We start from the raw sequence: 15,519 nt of genomic DNA, 5'->3' as shown, positions 1-15,519 counted from the left end.
AGCCGAGGGTCTGAGCCTATTGTCTGTCTATAGGGCGCACTTGGAGATGGAGAGGTCACCGGCAGCAGGATCCTAGCACATTTTCTCTGACTTTCTCTAACCTCAGGTAACTCACAGCTTTGGCCTGGACACCCTCAGGGAGCTCGGCGCAAGGGTCAGCGTGTGAGTGTGAGCTCCTAGACTGCATGAGAGTGAGCAGTTGTGAAACTGTGGCAGGCGAGGCACACTTGGAACTCTTCTCCCACCCTGTTCCTGTGTGCCTGACACCCAGTCCTCAGACCCCTGCTGTGGCTCCCTAATTGCTGAGCCTGCTGCGCGTGGGAGGGGGGCGGAGGTGGGCACCAGAGGCATCAAGGAGTGACGAGCTGGGTTAGGATCTGGTGAGAGGATTGTAGGGCTTATTCAAGTAGTTTTCCCTTCCCCTCAACTGAGTAAGCGCATGGAGTTCAAGTGCCAATGACAGAGCCTGAGGCAGGGAGCCTGTGAAGTCAGGAAGAAGCCTCTTCCCCAGCTCCCACCACCTGGGCATGAGCGTGTCTGTGCGTGCTTTGCCTGAGAGCTTGGTACCTCTCCTAGCTGTCCTCCCTTCCACTCGGCGCGTCCTTGGTGAAAAAGGAGGTCTGAGTACTACTTCACCTCCTCCACACGCGGCCCGCACAGTGAGGAGCCTGACCACCCGAGCGCACACAGAACAGGAGCCTGGCGGACGGTGCATGGTGTTTATTAGTGATGACGGTGAGGCGTGGCAGGGTCTTCTGGAGCATGCTCTGTAGGTCACACACTAGAGCCATGAGGCAAGGATCGCCGGGTAGACAGGTCTCGGGGCTGTCAGCTGTGTCCCATAGCCCCACCTAACCCGAACTTAACAAGCAATGGCTGAGTGAGTGAGGAATAAAGTGTGGGGCCCATGTCCCCCCAAAGGCATGGGGCCCTAAACAGAAATGACAGGATGCAAATGCAAAAGAATGAGGGGGGCAAGGAGACCCCTGAAGCTGTTCCATACGTTCCCTGCTCCGCATACCCCCTCCCTTCCCAAACTCCCAATCCGGGTTGGCCCCCGACCCCTGCCATCTGGCTTGATCTGGCTTCCGGTCCTTGGTCTTGTCAGATGTTAAGCAGCTTCCTGGTGGGGTGAGGAGAGCCTTTCCCTTCAAGAGCTTCAGCTGTGAGGCCTTTGACCCCATCGGAGCCTGCCTACTGCTCCAGCCTTGTGTGTGGATGCCCCACCCCAGTTGATGGATGGGAGTGCCACCCCGTTGGGCTTTGATTGTCTCATCTGTGATGTGTGGCAGTGAGGTGAGTGGAGGCCCCTGACTCTGAAGCACAACCCCTGGGTCCCTTGACTGTTAGGACTTGTGCCTGCTCAGGGGCTTGCTTCTTCCTCATGCCCTGCTGCCCACATCCCCACCCTCTTGTCACTTTGAGGGGGCATCCCTTCCCTGAGTCTGGTAGGAAGGCTCCTGCCTAGGGGATTCTGGCCTGAGGGCACTGCCCAGGGGGGCAGCTTCTTGAGCAGGAGGAGGGAGATGCCAGGGGTGCAGCACACACAGCTAGTACCTAGAGTGGGAGCCTAGGGGAGGTCGCTGCCCAGGAGGTGAGGGGGACCCTCTCTTCTCCCAGAACCTTCGGACCACAGCTGGGGCTGGGCAGGGGGTTGTGGGCCTGAGTCTAGTGCCAGCCTAATGCCAGCCTAACCCCACCTCGCCTGGAGAGGGCACCCCAGCCAGCTGCGCCTGTGCCTACCAGCATAGGGCAGCAGGAGGCTGTCAGTAGCTATCCTTGGGCCAGGGCCGATTGCGCTGCCAGTTCCGGTCATTGTGGTTGTGCTCCGAGTCCTGGGCTAGGAGTCGGTCTTCAGGGTCATGCCCATTAGCACTAGGCAGCCCCGAGGTGTGTTGGCGGTGAGGCTGGTACAGGTCCTGGTAGTTGTCTGCATAGTCCTCTTCCAGGTGGCGGGAGCTACGCTGTGAAGATCCCGTCCAGGCTTGGCGGGAGCTCTCGCTGGCCTCATCTGAGGGCATCAGGCTGTCCCGCTCCAGGGGCGAGTGCTCCTCGCCACGCTCCCCCAGCAGCTGCTGGTTCTGTGGCCAATACAACAGCTCAGGTGAGGCACCGCAGGCCTTGCCTTGGCCTCCCTCCCACCTCTAGTACACTCCAGTTCCTGGGTATAGGTAACAGCGCAAGGAACGCGCATGCCGGGGCATTCTCCCGCTTCAGATCAAGAAACTGGACCTTCTGACCCCACAAACTGCAGGCTCTGCCTCCAAGACAGACTAGGGGAAGGGTTTGGAGACGGTATCTCTTGAGCCCTGGAAAAGCAACCTACGATTAGCCACCTCAGTGACATTTCCTCTTCCAGTCATTCCCTTCGCCTCTGCACTAGCTCTGTAGAGCGCAGCTGGCTGCCCTGGTCCTTTGGCCTTCAAAGTAGCAGCCCAAGGAGGGTCCTTGGCCCGGGGGCGGGGGGGGGGGCGGAGGAGGGCAGTGCTTTGACTGGCTTAGTCTGAACATCTGTACCTTCTGGACATGGTTACCTGAAGTCCAGGGATGGCACTGGGAGGACCCAGAAGGCCAGGGCCGGGCGCGGGGTGGTGGGTGGCTCTCCAGTAAACCTCCAGGTACTCAGCCAGGTGCTCACAGGCATCCTCTAGTTGGTTCTCATCCAGAATCACATCAAAGGACTCCTGGAGAGGGAGGACGAGGGGGGATGCTGGCTTCCCTTTCAGCAGCAACAGTCCCCTCCCCCATGTCCATCACCTCCCCAGCCCGGCAGCAGCAAGAGTGGGCACAGGAGTAGCTGACCCCAGCACTCACCGGTGGGCACTGAACCAGCTTATCATAAGCCATCATCTGTACAGTCAGGTGCTTCATCTGTGACTTCCCCCGGGAACGGATGAGACGCTGGAGAACCTGAGGGGAAGGGGCAGAGCTAGGCCAGGAGTCTCTGGGGGCAGCTGGGCCTAGAAAGAGCTGGGCCAGTCCCCCTCTTGTGATATGGCATCAGTAGCAGGCAAAGAGGACTTTGAATTGTATGAAAGGGCAGCAGAAAAAGGGACTCCAGGAGCCCTTGTGCCAGGACCAAGCCAACTGCCACATCCTAGGAGGGCAGTCCCGTGGGCCTCCACCGCGGCTGACTTACCTTTGGTGAGGACACCTTGACAAACACGATGATGGGGGCCAGGGAGGTCTTGGCCAGCTGTGCTGGGTGATTGATGGTGTCAGCATCCAGTACCACCAGCTGCAGGGATTTCGCCAGCTCGAATATTCGCTCAATCTCACTCTGTACTTCAGCTATCGGGAGAGCAAGTGGGTGGCAATGCTCACCAGCGATTCACCCACCGGGTGGGCTCTAAGGGGTCCCAAACAGTGGAGTAGAAGGGCGTGGAGGAGGAGGAAGTTCATCAAGGCCTGGGCAGGCAGAAGCAGCAGCACTGAAGAGACTGGGGTGGGTTCCTGCTAATCCCGGGGCTGGAGAGGAGGGCTTGGGCAGAGAGCAAAGAGCAGGGGCAGAAAAGGGCAGGAGGGAAGTCCTCGCGAAGGCCTGAGTGAGCAGAGAAGTGGGTGACCGGGGCGCCTCACCGATGCTGGAGCGGGCGGAGGATCGCTCAATGATGGTCCTCTTGCCGGGATTGTTGAGCACAGATCGCTTTGCCAGAGAGAGGTCAGCTGTGACTCGGGTGATGGAGATCCTGGGGTGGGCGTGGAGACTCCCAATGCACCTCTGAATTTAAAGCCCCAGGTCCCTCCCTGCCCAGGTCTGTCACCTTTCCCTTTGGAGACGACCTCGCTGCGCTGCCCGGAGGAGGCAGTGGTCCCCCGGGTCCTCGCGCTCTCCGGCTTACCTGCCATCAAACCTGTGCTTGAGGAAGTCAAACAGAGCCTTCTGCATCATGTCCGTGACCTGGGCGGGAGCAGTGGGAGGAAAGGCACGGGGCTGACTAAAGGGCCTCTTGGAAAAGGGCTCTCGCCTGGAGCCCGCCTCCCGCCTCCTCCACACACAGACCCCGGAGGAAGAGCGTCCCCTCCCACCGCCCCTGTGGCCTTCTTGTAATGGGGCTTGCCAGCAGCCACTCTTGTGAGAGGACATGCTCTTACCTCATAACCTTTCAGAGAGGGTCCCACCAGCACCACAGGCCTCATGGAGGGCACCACATCATAGGGGGGAACATGTTCTGCCTGCAGAACAAACCCGAAGTCAGGCAAAGCCATGGCCCTGCGGCCTGCCCTATGCCTGTCTGCTGCGGGGCAGATTCAGAAGTTCTGGGGTCCCTCCCCTCTCTGCTTCTGCCCCTCCAGCAGTGATTGCCTGGAAACCTGTCCCCACAGTCCTAAGCTATGAGCCCCCCACAGCCCAAGGCCCTTCCTTGACTCACCTGCTTTTGCTTCTGCTTGGCTTTTTGGAAAAGGAAATAAAAGATTAAAGTTGATGAAGGGGTAGAAGGCCCTGAGGACATGGTATTCCCTTCCCCAGGGAGGCACTGGGCCTCTCCCAGCCTTTTCTCCTTCCACCACCCCCTTCCCACACAGGTGACCTGGGGAAGTTCCCTTCTCCCTGTGTCTTAGTTACCCACCTACCAAGACAGGTGGGTGGAGGGGAGGCTACCTAGAGACGGCGGAGGAGAGCGTCGGTTGCCAATGTCACTCAGGCTGGAGGGGTTCCCGGATCTCCTGAGAGCAGAAAGGGAGGTCAGTGTCTTTGCATCTCGTCCTCACGTTCTGTCTAACAGTTATCTACGTTCCTCGTGTCTCACCTAGCGAGGTGGGTGTACGGGTGGCGTGTGTGTTTACCTGTGTGGTGTTAACGTGTGCACTTGGGGTGAGTTTCTACTGGGGGCGATGCACATGCACATGCAGTGACACACGGCACAAGCGGCCGGTGAAGGGCGCGTCTGGGGTGTCTGTCTGCTGAGTCACAGCCCTGCCCTCCGTGCGCTCACCTGGCCTTCTGCTCCTGCTTGAGCCGGATACTCTCCAGGCGCTGCGGGCTGGGGATGAAGGCAATGTCCCCACCCTCCTTCACTAGCCTCCCGATCCACCAGTCGTTGCTGTACTTCTGGGGGTGGCGTGAGCAGGAAGGGGTGGTCAGGAGGCAGCCCAGGCCTCAGTCCTGGCTCTTCAATGTGAAGGAGCCAGGCAGGCCCTGTGGCTGTCTGCAGAGAGCCGGTCTACAGAAAGGGGCGCCGGGAAGTGGGGCAGCAGGAAGTGCCAGAGGAAGGGCGGCTGGGCTGGAGTCACCCAAGGCTTCAGAGGGAGGCATGGCAGCTGTCAGAGGACCTCTGAGGCACCTAATCTACTCGCCTCAGAAACCAGGATATTGAGGCCCAGGCCAGGGCTCAAGAATGAAGACCCTGATTTGGTCTCTGGAGATGATGGGTGGATCCACCGGGCACGCGGATCAGAACTGAGGAGCTTGGGGACTTTTTTTTATAAACAAGGACCGAGGTGGCAAGGGGACTAGGACAAGAGCAGAGTATTCGGCAGCTTCTCATGGGGGGGGGGGTGTGTGTGTGTGTGCGTGTAGTCGTCAGTTACCTCTTTAATGTGCAGAAAATCTTTGGCCTCAAAGTTGACTCCAGAGCCCTGGACTGGGCACTCCTCGTCCAGTACGCCACAGTAGCTGACATTGGTCCTCACGGCAAATGCCACAGGTTTGTGCTGTGGAATTTGATCATTGGTGCAAAGGAGGGGAGCCTCAGAGCACCCCTTCCAGTTCCAGTGCCCCGTCAGCAGGGGGTGGAGGCCCCACCGATCTGCCCATCACACTCACGCGCATCCTACCCACTGACTCCATGGCACTTAGGACCCATCCCAAGTTTCCACCCGGGCTGGCCTGCCCCATCCTGCTCCAGCCGGCAAGGTGATACCTTGGCCCTTTCAAGCTGCTGCTGAGCCTGGTTCTCCACTTCCCGCCGGGCACTCTCCCGGTCCTCCTCCAGGGACACGTCAGAGTCCAGCGATGGGCGGCTGGTATAGGAGTCGGCAGAACCCTGGGATGGGGGGAAGCTGCGTGTGGGCTCGGGTGTGAAGGGCACTTGGAGGTACCCTCCCAGCCCTGCTGTGTTGCCTCCACTAACCCCAGCCTCTCCATGTCCAGGGGGTGGCTTGGCCCCAAAGGTCCCGCCTATCTCCTTGAGAAGGGCCCATGCCTCTGGGGCTGCAGGAAATCCAGCCCGATCGATATGTGCAAAGATCTGGGCCCTCCCCCGAAGCCTATTAATACTGCAGCTTGGAACAGAGCCTTTGCTTCTCTCCTGCCTCCCTCTTCTCCCCTCTCCCCTGTCCTCCGAGGCAGAGGGAAGGGAGGTGTCCCGAAGACAGGCTGAGGTTATTCTGAATCGCAGAGACCCAGCCCTCTTGTTCACATCAGACTGCAAGGCAGCCTGGAAATTTTCCCTTTAAAACGCCTGGCAGTGCAGCCAGCTGGGAACATCAAAAGTTGCCGGTTGGCATGGCACCCACTAGTCCTGAGTGTCAGGACGAAACTATTCATTCCCTTCAGAGCTCATCCCCCACTCCCCCACCGACCCTTCCAGGGCCAAGAGGAGGACACAGAGCTGCCAACTCCTGGAAGTCACTTCCGTTCCGCAGTCCCTGCCCCACGCTTTCTTCACTCTCACACCTGCGAGGGCAGCTGGCCAGGTGTGTGAAGCAAACAAGGCAGACAGAGAAGGCAACACAAAGCTGTCTCCCGGGGCTCTGAGGAGGCCAACAGCCACGCCTACCACCTGGCCTCCTTCTCCGCCCCTTCCCGAAGGGGTGTCAGCCCTGGAGGAAGGCTATGCTGGCGCTTGGCAACCCAGGCAGGATACAGGGCCCTCGGGATAGAAGCAGGGGGACTGGTCTTCGGTAACCTGAAGCAGGAGAGTCCCCCACTCCCGCCCAGAGGAAGGTCTGTGGACGATGAGGGTGCACTTGAGGGGTGCAGAGCTCACCCACAGTCCCCTGAGGGAGCGGAACCTTTGGGCAGGCGGTCTGGATTTCCCCCTCAGTCTAGGGAAGCAGGAAGTTTTTCTTTCTGCCTCAATTTTCCTCTTTATAGATAAAAGACTGAACTGATCATTCTATCAATTTAAGGTGCCGGTGGCAGAGATAAGGCAGCGCCTAACACAAGTTCTGTGTGGGAAGGCAGGCGCGCGCGTGTGTGTAGGGGAGTTTTCAAATGTTCTCAGGCTGAGGAACATTCTCTCAAACCCAAGGTGTAGGAACATCTACAGAAGGCAGAGAGGCCAGACTCAGTGGAGAAGACAAACTCACATCCCCTGCTTTCTACCCCAACCCCACCTGGGGCAAGAGGTTTGGTCACGGTGATACCAGCCTAGGCCCGAGAGTCCGAGCTAAAGACAAAGCCTGTGGTAAAACAAAGGCATGGAGGTAGCGCAACGAGAAAAAGTCATTTTATAGCAGAGTCTGCCGGCTGATCCCCATCTCTTGAGAAGAAAATAAGGCTGGGTTGGCAGCAGGATAGAGAGGCGAAGCCCCAGGAAGACACACTGCACTGTTCACCGAGTAGGGGACCTCCTGCCAGGGGCCTCAGGACACGGGCTGGCTGAACAACAAGGGGGCCGGCAGGCGGGACGACCACTCACTTCGACAAGCAAGCATCAGATGCCGCCTGCATGCCCAGACGGTGGTGGGGACGAGCTGACCTTTACAGTCCGCTCTCTGGGCTCTTGGCCTAATTCGGAATCTTCATGTCCCTGCCTGGGGCCTGCGGGTTACCTGGGCTCTCACCCTAGGGTGGTAATGACAGATCTCTCCCTAAATGCTTAATGAGTCATGCTCAGTATGGAATCCCTTCTCCATTATTCCCAAGTCATCAGAGCTCACCCATCTCACACACTCTAGCAACACTTGGGGGGGGGGGGCAGGGATGTCTTGCAATGTACACTCTGGGGTCTTGTCTCTCCCACCCCCTCCTAGGCCCAAAGACCTAGAGGTTCAGTACTCTGGAGCTGCCAGGAGTTGGCACAGTGCCCTGGTGGTGCCCCCTTGCTTGGTGAGTGTGTGGGCAGGCTGCAGCGCCACTCTTGCCTGGCACGGGGGAAGGAGAGGAGGGAGATGAGCCGGTGGATTTATTTAGAGCCTGATCTCCCTCCTACTGCTTCAGAGGGGGCCTCAGGGAGAGCAAGGAGCCAGGCAAGAAAAAGGGAAGTGGGGGAGGGTGATCTAGGAACCAGAGAGAGGTGGGGAAGGTGCCATGAGCTGGCTGGCTACCCCCACCACTATCACGAGTAAACAGCCCTTCTCACCAGAACCTTCGAGGGCCCTCAGGCCCCAGAGAGAGGCTTGTTCTCAAGCTCACCTTGGCACCCTGGGCCATGCCAGCTGTCCCTTCAACCATTAGAAAGGTGTCCACCAGAGCCTTGAAAAGCATCTGCTCTGGTTGCGATATAATTAGCCCCAGAAACCCAGTGGGGAATTAGGCCCAGCAGGAGCCCAGACTCTGAAAAGGACAGAGTTGCCTGTTCTGACCCCTAAGACTCATCTATTCTGGGAGATGGGAGAGGGCTCGAGCACTGCCTTTTCGGACCCTGGAATGCTCTACCCTGTCCCTCTCCGGGACCTCTTCCAGGCCACCTAGTGGTTCTTTCCTGAGAAGTCCTTCTGGCAGGATGTTTGAGAGAAGGGGCTGAGAACATGCTCCCCATCTCTGCCCCATCTTTCCAGGCACTGTCCCTGCTCGTGGAGCTCCGGGAATCTCTGCCTAATGAGCTGATTCGTCTCAGTGGGTCAGGAGATAAAAGCAAAGAGGAGAATTAAATATTTATCAGTTGCCTGGTTCTCTGAGCAAAGAGCTTCCTCTCCATCCCCAGGCCCTTAGCTTCCCTGGCCTCACCTCCAGGCCCTCCATGCTGAGCAGGGGCGCAGGATGCCCACCACTCTGCAGACGCCTCAGCAGGAGGCATGAAATGAATGGGCTCCGCCAGCTGGCCCACCCATGGGCCCAGTTTTCAGCCTGAGAGCGCAGCTAGCTAGGCTAGGGGCACAGCGCAGCGCCAGGGCAACGCTCGGGCGAGCAGCGGCAGGCAACAATGGAGGTCCTCAAGTTTTATAATCCTGTTGGAAGAGGCTGGTACCCCAATTCTCTCATGTTCTCCTAGCCTCCCTAAACTGTCCTGTGCTTGAGGCATGGATAGTCTGGCTCGTTCTCCCCCCCCCCCCAGGAGTCCCAGTCTCTTCTGTAATTGCTGTGTTCACACCCCGTGATTCTGCTCCCCTCAGAACTCCAGACAGCGTGTGCCCCCCTGAAGTCCCCGTGCCCTCGTCCTGCCCCCCTCCACCCTGTCCAGCCACCTGCTCGAGCCTCCCCCCAACCCCCCTCCTGCACCCACCCGACGCCAAGGGGCACTGGGGAGCCCCAGACATGAAAACCCACCTCCCACCTTTCCCGGAGGACCCCCAACGCGCCCCGCCCGGCGATTCCCCCCAAAGTCCTGAAGGGAGGGAACGGTCCGCGGGAGGGGAGTCCCCCAACTTCCCCGCCCCCACCCCACCGCGGCACTCACCGCCTCCGAGTCCTCAAACCCGGGCACGTAGGAGTCGTCATACATGGGGGAGTCCGGGCGGGGAGCGCGGGCGCCGGGGGCGGGGGCGGCCCGGGGGCGGGCGCGGGGGCGGCGGGCCGCGCCCGGGGATGCGGCCGAGCCCCGCGGGCCTGCGGGCGGCGGCGCGAGCGGACGAGGCGCGGAGGGAGCCCGGCGCGGAGCCGCAGCTGCTCGCGCGAGTCGCCGCCCCCAGCCCCGGCCCTGCCGGTCCCACCCCGCGGCGGAGGCAGCGCGGGCCCCCGACAGCGGCGCCCGCCCACCGGCCTCGCGAGCCGAGCCGGCCGCAGGGGCGCGCGGGGGGCGGCGGCGCGGGGGTCCCCGGCGCCGGGGCCGCGGGGCGCGGGAGGAAGGGCGGGCGGGCGGGCTGGGCGGGCGGATCCCGGGGGCGGGGCGAGCAGCGGCGCCCGGCCCGGCGGCCCCGCAGCCCAGGAAATGCTCCGCCGGGGAACAAAGGACGGCGCGGGGGGCGCGGGGGGGCGCGCGGGGGGCGCGGGGGGGGGCGCGGGGGGGCGCCGGTCCCCGGGAGGCGGGAGCGCGCGGGCCGGGGGAGCGGGCGGCAGGGGTGATGGCAAAATGGGGAGCCGGGCGGGGGGAGACTGAAGAGGCGGGGCGCGGGCAGCGGGGGAGGGGCGCCAGGTGAGCGCGCCGCGCGGCGGGCCCGGGCGCTCGGGGCCCCCCGGGGCAGAACCCCGCCAGGGTGCCCGGGAGGATGGGTTTGGCGCCCCCAGTCAGTGTCAGGAGAATAGCCCCTGCCCCCCAACAGGTGCTTGGCCACGCGGGGCTGGGACCTCGCCGCGGCCAGGTGCGGGGCTGACCCCCCTGCGGACGGGCGAGGCTCGGGGGCTGCCCCGCCCCTGCAGCGCGCGCCGCCTTCGTCCCGCCGCGGCGGCCAGGGGCCCCTGCTCACCTCCGCCCAGGACCTGCCAGGCGTTGCTAGGACGCCCGTGGGGACTGGGGCGGGAGGCACTGTTTGGGGTGAGCCTAAAGGGAAGCGGGAAAGAAACCCGAGAGTGGAGGGGGGTGTTGCGGCGGGGATCGAAGGTGGGGTGCAGGCCGCGCGGGCTGGGAAGGGAGAACAAGTCTCCCCTTGTGGCTAGTGGAAGGCCAGGTTCCCTCTGCACACGGAGGGGAGTGGCTGGAGCCACAGGTGGCCCTCTGTACCCGGCTTTCACGGGAGCACCCCGATTTGAGGTGAGAGGAGCCCAGCTCTTATCTTGAGGAAATTTCCCCCAAGATTCACCCATTTGAGCTCCCTTCTTTTTTCATCTCTTGGGCAAAATTATCCATTGGATGGTCCTCACCCTCCACCCGCCCCACCCGGCACCTGGGGATGTGAGACTCAGGGTTGCAGCTGGAGACTGAGGGCTGCAGCTGGAGCGCAGCCCTGCCCCACGCCCAGGCCTCTCACACCCAGGAGGGTGAATCAGGAATCTGCTCATCCTTTTACCTTCCTGGGCTTCTGGGGAACGAGAAAACCAAAACTCTGAGAGGGTTTGGTGAGATCTAGGGGAGAAAGCACCGCGCTGAGAGAGAGGAAGGCCGCCCAAACCCGCTGGCTTCTACTTGTGTCACTTTATGTCCCCTTGACAAGAAAAAAAAAAAGGGGGTGAGGCTCGCCTTAAGACTCCCTTTAAGTCTGCCTTGGGTCCGTCTACCCCTGTGAATGGTGCAGTCCAGTCCTGCCCGGCATATCCTCCTGCTGAACTTGGCAGCTTGTAGGCATCCCTGTGGCTGAGGGGCCCGGTCACTGTTGGGGGAGGCAGGCTGCTTGACCTCCTTCTTGAGTCCAGCACCCTTTGGGGGTTGGTCCTGTATTGGATTATACTGTAAGTTCCCAGACAATTGGGCTCCTCACTGTTGTGCTCACTGTATTGTCAGTGAAGCGTGAGGTGTGACAGAGGAAGACCCCCAAGGTGCGCGCTCCTGAGAGGGTTCTGATGAAGAAGACATCTAGCCAGGCATCAGCTGCTTCTCCCGTCCCTGAATCTTCTCTTCTGGCATCTCCTTCCGGGACTCTCCCCACCACCAGGGGATTCTGGTCTGAGGTAACGGTGGATTTGCCATCAGCTTCATTCCTGCCTCACACACTCTCTTGTTTTCCTCCGGGGCTGGGACTGTGCTGGCTCAGTCTGCTCGTGAAGGTAAGTTGCCATGCCAGTCACCCCCAGGAGACGAGTTCAAGCTCCTCATACTCGGTGCATCCCCTGGGTCCTGCAGGGACTTCAGAGCCTCTCTCTCTCTCTCTCTCTCTCTCTCTCTCTCTCTCTCTCTCTCTCTCTCACTTCTGGATTGCTGCTCAGTGCCCCTTCCATTTCGCATTCCACCTACACCTTCCAGCTCCAGTTCTTAGGCCGATCTAGTGACTCCCTGTCCTATAAGAAGACAAGCACCTATAGGTGTCTCTGGGCCCCTTACTTTTCCCTGGCGGAGCTTAAGGGGAAAGAGCTCAGGGGGAAATTTTTGAGAAGATTCCTCCTGCCTCCTCACTCCGGGAGAATGCTGTTAGACTGGCAGCTGGCAGTTACTGACGGGCATGGAAGCAGGACTTGGGTGGGGGCAGGAAGCCTGAATAATCGGGTTTGGGAGTTGGGGTTCTTGGGAGCCTCCAGAATACAAACTAGCGTTTCCTCCAACTGCCCTAGGAATCCGGGCAGATCCCCAGCCCTGAGCACTGCGAGGAGAAACTGGCGGGAGCTCGGAACTCTGGACGCCCTTCCCGGCGCCCCTTTAGATCAGGACCAAGCCCCGCAGTCCAGCTGCTAGGTTGCCCCCAGGGAGCCCACCGGGGAGCTGGACGGCGCCCTCCGCTCTCCAGTCTCTCTTTTAGCCTTTTCTGATCCCCAGTTAGGCCGCCCCTCCCCGTCCAAGAGCCTGGGAGCTGCGGCTCCGGCCTCTGCCCCTCGTAGCGCCCTGTCCACGCTGAGCCTCGCCCGCGCGGCCCGCCTCCCTCCCTGCCCCGCACGCCCCCGGGGCCGGCCCTCTTCCTGGCTTGGAACGGGGCTCTCTGCCCACCCACCGGGGCGGGCGCCCCCGCTTTTACCTCATTCAGCAGGAAGGTTGCACTGGAGTCAGAAAAAGACATAGACGGGGCGGCGGCCTCCCCGTCCCCGGGCCAGGGGCTCCGAGGAGGCGCAGGACCTCGCCGCGCGGGGCGCGCTGCTTCCGCCGCGGCCGGCCTCGCCCCGCGGCCCGCTCCGCTCCCCGGGCCCCCCCGCGCCGCCCTCCCCGGCGCCGCCCTCCGGCCTCCCCTCCCGCGCGCGGCGCTCCCTCCCGCGCGCGGCGCTTCCTCCCGCGCCCCTCACCTTCCCGCCGGCTCCCCCGCCCCGCCCCCGCCGGTCCTCCGGGGCCTCCCCGCCCCCCTACCCCGCGCCTCGCCCCCCGCCTCCCGCTCCCCCCGCCCCCCGCCCCGCGTCGCCCTCAGCCACTGCCCCGGGAACGGTGGGGAGCGGCCGCCGCCGGCGGGAGGGGGGAGGCCCGGGCCGCGGGGGCCGCGCTCCCGGCGGGGTCCTGCCCCCCCCAGCCCTGCCGGGGCGCGGCGCCCTCCCCCCTGCGCCCCGGGAGCGCGCGGCCCTCGGCGGGGGGCGGCTCCGAGGGGAGGGACGTTCGCTCGCGCTCGGCGGCTCGTCCCGGGGTCCCGGGAGCCACGTCCAGCCGCCGCCCCCGGCCCCGCGCCCCCCGCGGAGACAGCCCGCCGGGTGCGCCCGCGCCCCGAGCGCCCCGCGGCCCCCGCGCTCCCGGCCTGCGCCGCGGGCGCCCCGACAGGCTGGGGGAGGCGGCGGCTCCCCCCGGGCCGCCCGGCCGCGCGATCCCCGCGGTGCCCGCCGCGCCCGCCGGCCTTCGGGGTCCGGCCGGACGGCAGGAGGCGCTGCCCTGGAGGGGCGGGGGGGCGGCTCCGAGGCCGACCCCGCCGGTCCCAGGAGGGAGCCTGCGCGCCCCTTCCCCAGAACTGCCGTCCCGCCTCCGGACCCCACTTTGCAACTCCGCGCGGCGCTGCACCCCCGCTCCCCCGGCGCTCCTTTGGGGCGCTCGCGGCCCTCTGGGGCCCGAGACCGCGCTCACCTCCATTCTGGTCTCCCGGGGCGCCCCCGCCGAGCCCCGCCGCTGCCCGGCCAGGCCTGGACCGCAGGGAGCAGAGCCGCCGGCCGCTCCCCGGGTCGGCACCCCTCCCGCCCCCCTCGCGGGTGCGTCCAGCAGGACAAGCCCAAATTCTGTGGGGGGAAGGGGAGCGGGAGCGCAGCCCCGGCCAACCCTCCCTCTGCGTCCTTCCGAGCGGACCGGGCTCCCATTGGCCCCTCCGCGCTCCCCGCACCCCCGGGCGCGACTCTGCTCCTCGCAGAGGCGGTGACTGGTGGGAGCGGGGGCGGCGGACCCCCCCCTTGTGGGGAGAGAAACAGCCGAAGTGGAGCGACTTGGGTCCCCAACTTCCCAGCAACCCCGGTTAGGACTTGTTCAGACCCGGGGCGCTCGCGCCTCCCCGGGACCCTCTTTCAATCCCCTTCTCTTGGGGGTTTCCAGGAAGCTTCCTCTACATCCTCCCATCCTTGTGGGATCTTGAAGACCCCCCCACCCCCCTACAGCCTGTCCTCTATTTGCCCCCATTCCAAAGGGAGCTCAGCTGGGGGAGAATCAGTTCTCTTTCCACCCCCAGCTTCCTCCTAGGCTGGACTTAACCTGGAAAGTGCCTTTTGGGGGGGGGGGCACCTCTTCTCCCACTATGGTCTAGTCCGATCATCCGTGGATCTCCTGCCGCCCACACACCCCAAGTTACTCAGCTTCAACTATTCAAAGGAGATAAAGAGCTTTTGTGTGTTTAAAATGTGTAAGGAGCTTTTTTGTTTTGGGTGGTTTTTTTTTTTTGCTTTCTTTTGTTTAAGGCTAACAGAGGGGCTCGGGAGCTTTGCCTTTCATTTGGAGATAAGACCTGGAGGGAGAGAGTTTCCCCCCCCCCAACGCCCCCCCTTCATTGCCACCACAGCTAATGGACTAGCTCCTCTGGGCCCTGGGGCAGCTTAAGTTTCCATAGGAGAAGGGGGGTGGCGGCGGCGTATATTGACCAAGGCCAGCAACTGTCCCTGTGTTCCCCAACCCCCCTTCTCCCTCCCTCCTCTTAGGAACCTGCAGCCTGGAACACCATCTCTCCACCCCTTACTTCAAAATAGAATTATCAGCGACTTCTCTGAGAGCCTATCAGAGGGAATCCTCTGTGCACAGGGGCAGTTCTGGGCCTGATACCTTTTCTCATCTCCCACTGCTGCTGATGGACCACATGACCCTTCTTGCTTCAGCCTTGGTGACGGTGAGCTAAGGGCCTAGCCCTCAGGTCCCCACAGCTGGCCCTCCCAGTGCTCTCACTGTGGTTGGCTGGCAGGATTATTTGGGCCCTGTCCAGACCCCACGCACGCCCTCTTCCTCCCCACTCTACTTCCCTTAGTCCCCCCATCTGGCTCTGACCTCACGGTGTCTGGCACCCTGCTAAGAGGGGTCTGGAGCCTGGGTATACTCCAGGGGGCCATTCCTTAGCTTGACCTGTTAGGTCCTCAGCCCTCAGGTCCAAAGAGTTTCCAGGCATCCTGCATCTCTTCTCTGGGGTAATCTCACCCCATTCCCTCAGGTTCCCATGTACTCAAGTCCTCAGGATGCTTGGCAGGGTCTCTCTGCTCGTGCTCTGTGCAGGTCCAGATCTCCACCAAGGGGTTCCCCTGCCAAACTAAAGGTGGATTTCAAACCCCGCTTCTGCAGCAAGGCTTAATCTGCACAATTATACTTAGTAGTCCTGGCATTTGAAAATATGTGTATCCCAAGGACAGAAAACAAAGAGCATCATGTCCATCCTATTATATCTTACTCTACTGAGATAAAAAATGTTTTCCCCCTCTGTTCTGAGAAGCCACTTAGAAGTAGTTTCCACAGGGAATCCCCATGGTCAGCTTCAGATAGTACTCTGGGGAAGTTCCTCCAACATCAGACCTCAATC

General features: G+C 62.1%; 1 protein-coding gene across 8 annotated transcripts; it reads right to left on the bottom strand.

Annotated features, from left to right (window-relative positions):
* Positions 1-1,766: 1,766 nt before the first annotated feature.
* Positions 1,767-12,627, bottom strand: CACNB3 (calcium voltage-gated channel auxiliary subunit beta 3; the record flags this gene model as incomplete). 8 transcript variants are annotated; one of them, XM_084256522.1, is made up of 13 exons in its annotated part: positions 1,767-2,099; positions 2,535-2,684; positions 2,815-2,910; positions 3,140-3,291; positions 3,580-3,689; positions 3,843-3,901; positions 4,096-4,176; positions 4,374-4,393; positions 4,604-4,668; positions 4,938-5,053; positions 5,533-5,655; positions 5,865-5,987; positions 12,586-12,627. In XM_084256522.1, 13 exons carry the CDS (start codon positions 12,625-12,627, stop codon positions 1,767-1,769), a joined length of 1,470 nt encoding a protein of 489 aa, XP_084112648.1. The 8 variants fall into 8 exon arrangements, with proteins under 8 accessions (XP_084112648.1, XP_084112651.1, XP_084112649.1 ...); XM_084256525.1 differs by having other exon boundaries at positions 1,767-2,081; XM_084256523.1 differs by having other exon boundaries at positions 4,604-4,665.
* Positions 12,628-15,519: the final 2,892 nt, after the last annotated feature.

The sequence above is a fragment of the Talpa europaea genome, assembly GCF_964194135.1.
Source record: "Talpa europaea genome assembly, chromosome: 15".
Lineage (NCBI taxonomy): Eukaryota > Metazoa > Chordata > Mammalia > Eulipotyphla > Talpidae > Talpa > Talpa europaea.
This window is presented reverse-complemented; position numbering and strand designations above follow the sequence as displayed.